The sequence below is a fragment of the Myotis davidii genome, unplaced genomic scaffold, assembly GCF_000327345.1.
Source record: "Myotis davidii unplaced genomic scaffold, ASM32734v1 scaffold21, whole genome shotgun sequence".
Lineage (NCBI taxonomy): Eukaryota > Metazoa > Chordata > Mammalia > Chiroptera > Vespertilionidae > Myotis > Myotis davidii.
Genome location: NW_006292573.1, coordinates 1,094,505 through 1,102,433, shown reverse-complemented (window position 1 = coordinate 1,102,433; position 7,929 = coordinate 1,094,505). Strand labels below are relative to the sequence as shown.

The 7,929-nt window shown below is 41.5% G+C and overlaps 1 protein-coding gene across 1 annotated transcript; it reads left to right on the top strand.

Moving 5' to 3' along the window:
* The first annotated feature begins 5,419 nt into the window (after positions 1-5,419).
* On the top strand, positions 5,420-6,653 carry FRZB (frizzled-related protein). Its single transcript, XM_015565483.1, has one exon. It carries the CDS (start codon positions 5,537-5,539, stop codon positions 6,368-6,370), a length of 834 nt encoding a protein of 277 aa, XP_015420969.1. The 5' UTR covers positions 5,420-5,536; the 3' UTR covers positions 6,371-6,653.
* The last annotated feature ends 1,276 nt before the right edge of the window (positions 6,654-7,929 follow it).

Sequence of the window (7,929 nt, the reverse complement as noted above, 5' to 3'; positions counted from 1 at the left end):
TGAGTGAGATCATGTGGTATTTTTCCTTCATTGACTGGCTTATTTCACTTAGCATAATGCTCTCCAGTTCCATCCATGCCGTTGCAAATGGTAAGAGTTCCTTCCTTTTTAGAGCAGCATAGTATTCCATAGCTAACATCTGGAAACAGCCTAAGTGCCCATCAGTAGATGAATGGATTAGAAAACCATCCCCCGCTTTGAGTCAGCCAATATATAGTATTCTTCCAACTCCTCTACCCAGACTTTTTACCTACAGAGGTATTTGAAGACTGTTCTGAATGGTGTGCTCCAAACCTTGCTTGTTTAGATGTAGTCACACATGGCTAGAACCAAGCATAGACCTTACCATCTTCAAAAAGGGCAGTTGTCTACCCCCCCACAATAATAATAGGCTATTATACGTGCCATCAACACTGTGTATCACATGTTTGCTTGACAAAACTACATCTGAATTCCTGGCTCAATGTTTTGCTGGAGGAGCAGATACACTTTAGACATGATTATCTACCACAAAATAACTCACCAAGAACAACATGAGATTATTTATAGTTCTTTATTCAAGTTTCCCAGTCTTTTAACTGGACTAAGGTCTTATAGTCATGGGCTATATCTATGTAAACAATTTAATGTATAGATACCCTGCATCATAATATTTCAGTAAAATTTTAGATAGGAATTTTCTCTGGACAAAGCAGTTTAAAATATCCAGTGGAAATATATGCTGCTTATTTGTGACAACACTTTTTAATGACTGAGGCATATGCCCTCTATCTTAGATAACATAAAGACAGGTCATGTTTCATATACAGATAATATGATTTTGTCAGGATAATCTAAGGTGATCCAGAATTCATCATTTTATTTATTTTGTCTAAATGTTATTTGAAAGAATTTTAACTGTAACAATGTAATTGTCATTATTAAGATATTCTTTTAAGTTTCTTTATTTAGTTAGCTCAGTGTATGTATATTTTACAGATAGTTCATGTTCAGAAGCTACCCCAGGGGGGAAAAAATCATTGTTCAAAGGGGGCTTTATTGATACTTAGTTTAATTTAGATTAATAATTATTAACATTTTTCAACCTACTCTGACCAAGTCCATTTAGAAATAAACTCTCTGTGCTGGTTAGGTCCTCTGGGACCTAATAGAGTTTGAAATGCAAGAGATATGCCTGTGAAAGATAAATTGGAGATAGGCATAGGCTGACTTTGAAAGTAGGTACACAAAAGGTGGAGGGCATGCCAATTATCCAGATCAAAGAATGTGGCAAGAAGGAGCCAGTGAAGATTATGCAGGAGCTAGAGCCACTGCTTGGCAGCCATTGGCTTAGGCACAGAGTGGTTGTTCAATTAATACTAGTTCATTTGAAGCTTAGTTGACCAACAGCAGAGTTAAACATATGCAAGGTCACATGTAGTCTCTTCTGTAGCATAAAGCACATTTTGAGAAGGCAATTTAAAGAAGGCAGTATGAGGCACAGTTCATGAACAGAGCGCGGAACAGAGCCCAGAACTTTTACCCTCCAATTGGTGATCCAACTCGCTGCATTCTCTCTTCTCCCTCCACCCCCCGCTGCAAAGCTTGGTATGTGTTGAATACACTCAGTAGTTCTCAACATGTTTTTTCCTTACAGTTCTTTATTAGCAACATTCATTTAGGTTTTGGACTCTTGTCAAATGTAATGTGAATGGAGACCAGATGCCTTTTCTGAACTCAACAGAACAAGAGGAGAGTCACAGAGCCCATCTTGCCACAATCAAAACTAGTGCTTACAACACCCACTGTTGGTGACAGGCTGTGTGGAACAGGGCCAGTGCTGATCTAGCAGTATATGCCAACTCAATGAGTCAGAAAAATGTTTCAGATGTGCCAGGTTGTTCAGAAATCCCCACCAGTTCCCGGGCGGAATAATCATTGTGTTCCCCAAGCATAAGGATTAGAGATTAGAAGAAGCAATTTGCACATCCCTTGCCGGCAGCAGAGGACCACTACTTTTAAAAGGGGGACTACCTAGTTGCATGAAGGGCTGAAAAGGCTAGGGTCACTGGCAGCAATTCAAAACACAAGGATGGGGGAGAAGCAATTGTGGGAAGGAATTCAAGGCAAACAAAAGGATTAACAGCAAAAAGATGCAGGGTGTAGGGAGACGAATGATTATCATTTGCTGTGGGTTTAGCAACACTGACATGTTTTTATGAATATTTACAAGAACATTTGGAAGCTGTGTCTTTTGCCCACACAGCCTCCACCCGCAGCTCTCTTGGTAGAAACTGCACCATATTTCATGAGGACGGGGTGGGAGGAGAAACCAGGTCCCCTTAGCCTCCAGGTTGCCATGACCTTGCCTAGTTGCCAAGACTCCCGGAGGCAAATATAAGTGAAGGAAAAGTTCAAACAAGAGAAGCCAGGCCTGGGTTTCTGTGATTGTAATATGAAGCCTGGTGATTAAAGGGAATGAGAAGTGAAAGAAATGTTGGTAAAAAAAAAAAAAAGATAGGAGAGGGGAAAACTGAGAGTCTGGGGAGAAAGACCCATTTTGATGCCAATGCTCTTGCTCTCATCAGTAAAGAAGTTTATCAGCATCTCTAAGCCTAATGAATTTTTAACAAAATCACATCAATTCTCAATTTTTATGAGTGGACTGATGAGTCAGCCTCCTATCACCCTGACTCCTGCTGTCTGGCCTATAGTCCACGTCATTCTACCACCGCCTCCACCAGAGGAACCTTCTTTCCTCCTTGATATCTCTAGTTTCTATGCCCTTGAGTATTTCTCTAAATGTGTATTGAGGCAGAAGAGAACAGTAGTTAAGAGAACAGGCTCTGAAACTACACTGTCTGCATTCTAATCCTAGCCCTAACACTCTGAGAAAGTTGTCTAGCCTCTTTAAATTTCAATTTCTTCATCTGTAAAATGGAGCTGATAGTAGATAAGGTTTATCTTTGGAAATATCCCAAGAAAAGCATTTGTTATGCAGTAAGAGCTCAATAAATGTTAGTATTATTATTACACACCACCGTCTACTTTCAGACAATAATCATCTTGCATTTGACCCATGCTTTCATACAGCATACACTAATACACCTAAAATGCTGAATTTCAAATGTCAGCTGTTTCACAATGATGTCTAGTTAATCAGGACTCTTGACTACCAGCTACTGAGAGAGGACAGGAGATTCATATGTTGGGATTTGTGGCAGTGTTAACCTGTGGGCTGATGCAAAGCAATCTTTCTGGCAGGTCTGTGTTGTCTCTTCTATTCATATGTCATCATTACCCAAATAGAAAATTATGATTACATTTTTTTCTAATAAAGTTTATTTTGTTATTTTTTTCCCAGAGTTAATATTCACATCACATTTTTTGTTTAGTTGGTTGATTTTCTATATCTTTCTCTAATTGTTTCCAAACTCCTTAAAAGAGATATAAAGTCCCTTTAGTCAACATTTTCCACATAATCGAGTGATCAAATTCCTTTTGTTTGCTAAAGACAGACCTGCTGGAACTTTCTACCCTCATGCTCTGATCTGTACTAGTGGCTCTCAGTATTCACATAGGTTTCCCCTTCACATCATCTCTCCCACATCTGGTCCCCTATTTCTTATATCCCAAATATTCTTCTGGTTCATTCCTCTCTTGCACATAAATAAGCACATTCAACAATAGCTTCCTGGGAAAGGTTACACGGAACTAGGTAAGTTTTTGAGAATTTGCATACCATTAAATTATTTAGTGCCTTTTTGCACATAACTAATAGTTTGACTGAATGAATAATTCTAGTTTGAAATAATATTTCCTCAGAATTTTTCATTTATTTCTCTATTGTCTTCTACCTACCAGTGTTGCAACACAAAAGTCAGATACCATTCTCACTCCTGACCCTTTTATATAATTCTTTTTCTCTTTTGAAGCATTTAGGATCTATTCTTTATTCCTAGTGTTCTGAAATTTCAGGATATTTTTTCATGAGTCTGTTGTTGTTCATTTTGCTGGACACTCAGAGACAATTTCCTGCCTTTAGAATTAGGACCTTCAGTTTGAAAAAACTTTCTTGTTCTTTGGCAATTTCTACCCCACCATTTTGTTGTCGTTGTTGTTCTCTCTTTTTGAACTTAAATACTGATATCTTGGATTAAGCCTCTAATTTTTTTTCATTTATCTCCTGCTCTACATTCTTTTCTTATCCTATTTTCTGGGAAATTGCTTCAATCTTGTCTTCTCAGCCTTCAACTAACTTTTAAAATATTTCTATCACTTTTTTCTTTTAATCTTCACCTATCCTCACCCTAAGAATATGTTTTTATCATGTGTGATGAGAAAGAGAGAGAGAGAGAGAGAGAGAGAGAGAGAGAGAGAGAGAGAGAGTTGCCTCCTGCATGTGCCATTACTGGGGATCAAACCCACAACCGAAGTATGTGCCCTGACCAGGAATCAAACCTAAGACCTTTCAGTACATGGGATGATGTGCCAACCATTGAGCACACTGGCCAGGTCTCTATCATTTTTTTTTTTTTAATTTCTAGAGCTCTTCTTTCCTCATTGTACTTTTTAAGTATCCTATTCTGGTTTTATGAATCTTGTCTATCATAAGCTATCACAGCCCTAACCGGTTTGGCTCAGTGGATAGAGCGTCGGCCTGCAGACTGAAGGGTCCCAGGTTCGATTCCGGTCAAGGGCATGTACCTTGGTTTCAGGCACATCCCCAGCAGGAGGTGTGCAGGAGGCAGCTGATCGATGTTTCTCTCTCATCGATGTTTCTAACTCTCTATCCCTCTCCCTTCCTCTCTGTAAAAAATCAATAAAATATATTTAAAAAAAATAAGATATCATAAAGGGTTTTGTTTTTATATTTTCTTGATTCTTAAGTCTTTTTTCCCCCTGAATTCCTGGGTGAGTGTTAGCAAGTGAGTTAGGTTTGGTCTCTGTTAGAGGCTTTCCTCAAAAATCTAGCAATCTGTCCTACAGATATTTGAGTGAAACAATAAAAAGCTGACTAGAAGCCCTGTTAACAATATACTTTGCTCTAGGATAACTAATCTGAAGTCCAGACTTTGCCTTAGGAAACTCCCCAAATAACAATATCTATAGATACTTTCTCAGGAGCTGCTCTCTCACCTTCCCTCTGGCATATGTACGTCTGGCAGCCAGCACTGTCGGAGCTCGTAGCAGTGGATGCTGAGAAGGCTTCTCCTTTTTCTACTGTAAAAACTTGTATTTGGCTTTTCTGTTTTCAGTACCTCACTCATGCCTCACACTATGCCTGGTATGCCAAATTCCTAACTCTCTCTGATTCAACTTCTCTAATGAATAAATATAATATTCCATTATATAGTATACACATGCACAAAAATGGAATTACACTATCCACATTACTCTTTGTCTTTTTTCTTCCCTTTAAAAACTTTTCACGACGGTCTGCAGCCGCCCAGGAGGGAGGCTGCTGCTGCAGGCCGGGCTGCTCCCCGTGTCCGGAGCCCGGGCTGCAGCCTGAGAGCCTGTCCTCATCCCCCTGTGCAAGTCCCTGCCCTGGAACATGACGAAGATGCCCAACCACCTGCACCACAGCACCCAGGCCAACGCCATCCTGGCCATCGAGCAGTTCGAAGGTCTGCTGGGCACCCACTGCAGCCCCGACCAGCTCTTCTTCCTCTGCGCGATGTACGTGCCCATCTGCACCATTGACTTCCAGCACGAGCCCATCAAGCACTGCAAGTCGGTGTGCGAGCGGGCTCGGCAGGGCTGTGAGCCCATCCTCATCAAGTACCGCCACTCGTGGCCCCAGAGCCTGGCCTGCGAGGAGCTGCCGGTGTATGACCGCTGCATGTGCATCTCTCCCGAGGCCATCGTCACTGCGACGGCGCCGATTTTCCTATGGATTCTAGTAATGGAAACTGTAGAGGGGCGAGCAGTGAATGCTGCAAATGTAAGCCTATTAGAGCTACACAGAAGACCTATTTCCCGAAACAATTACAACTATGTCATTCGGGCTAAAGTTAAAGAGGTCAAGACCAAGTGCCATGACGTGACTGCAGTGGTCGAGGTGAAGGAGAGCCTGAAGTCTTCTCTGGTGAACATTCCAAGGGACACGGTTAACCTGTACACCAGCTCTGGCTGCCTGTGTCCTCCACTTCATGTTAATGAGGAATATATCATCATGGGCCATGAAGATGAGCGTTCCAGATTATTATTGGTGGAGGGTTCTATTGCTGAAAAATGGAAGGATCGACTGGGTAAAAAAGTTAAGCACTGGGATATGAAGCTCTGTCACCTTGGACTGAATAAAAGTGATTCTAGCCATAGTGATTCCACGCAGAGTCAGAGTCTGGCAGGAACTCTAAGCCCCAGCAAGCACGTAACTAAGTCCTGAAATGCGGAAAGAACATTGGTGGACTTCCTATTAAGACTTGCATTGCTGGACTAGCAAAGGAAAATTGCACTATTGCACGTCATATTCTATTTTTTACCACAAAACTCATGTGGTAACTGATATTACTTCTATTTTCTCTTTTGTTTTCTGCTTTTCTCTTTCTTCCTCCCCACCCCCGTTTTTTGTGGTCTGAGTGCAGATCCTTAAATATATGATATGTATTCTATTTCACTAGTCATGGGAAAACTGTTCTTTGCAATAATAATAAATTAAACATGTTGATTTTTAAAAAAAAAACTTTTCAAAGTTACTTTTCTATGTCTGTACCTGTAGCTCTACCTTCTGCTAAGGGTACTTGTTATCAAGAGGCATTACCCTTAAAATGACAACTTGATCTGAAAATCATGCTAATTTGTTAACGTGTTAATTTTTTAAGCAAAAATTCCCAATTAACTGAAAAGTCATTTGCATAAAAATTGGTATATGACATTCAACAGACTGATCACATCAAACATTACCTTAAAGCATCAATAAAAAGTATTAAAATTTGTCATTTATGTTATTTATGTCATTAATATCATTTTATTTATATACATCTATCCCTACCACCTTTCCATTCCTCCCCAAACCACTATACTCTGAGCACCCAAAATCTTTATGGAAATTCTTGTGAGTGTGCCATGTCATGCTTCTATTTTAATTCAAATAAAGATTTCCATGTAGGAGAAACTAAGATGGCGGCATAGGTAAATACCGGGAAATTGCTGCCCCCCACAACAACTTCAAAATACAACGAAAAGACAAAACGGACATCACCCAGAACTACAGGAAGGCTGGCTGAGTGGAAATTCTACAACTAGAAGGAAAGAAAAGCACACTGAGAGCCAGAGGAGCTGCGGAAGTAAAGTGCAGAGGTACGGAGGTTCATGCGCGGAAAGGAGCTGGCACCTGAGGACGCAGCTGTCTTTTTGAATCGGGAGGGAGTCACAAGCTCCCGACTGCTCTGAACTCCAGTTCTGGGAAGTCTCTGGGGACCCAGAACTCATACGGGGAGAAACTGGACTGTCTGGCAGCAGGCAGAACTCTGAACTCGAGGGCGGCTTTCCCTCAGAGGTGCTTGCAGCAATTATCGGGACACTGAGACACGCGACCCCTTAGGGCAGGGCTGAGAATCCGCCATAGCTGCTTGCTCCACCCTTTGATTCCCTGAGACCCCGCCCCACCCAGGCTGCAGCAGCGGCTTTTGCATATGAATGCCCTGGCCCTTTGGAACCTGAAAATTACCTAAAAAACTGCAAGCGGGCTAGACAGACCCAGAACTTCCAAGAGAAGGTCCAAGGCCCCACAGCAGCTTCACAGCTGGGCCTCATCAGGGCACCTCCAAACTCCCAAAAAGGAAGGGGAGTCTGCAGTTCTCTTCATAGCTCCTGCCGGGTAACCTCAGGCCAAGGCTAAATTAGCACCTCCTTAGATCCAAGAGCCAGTGTACCCAGTTGTCAGAGGGGGACCATCCAGATTACAACTCCTCAGATCCATAAGGGACACACTCAGGGGGCAGA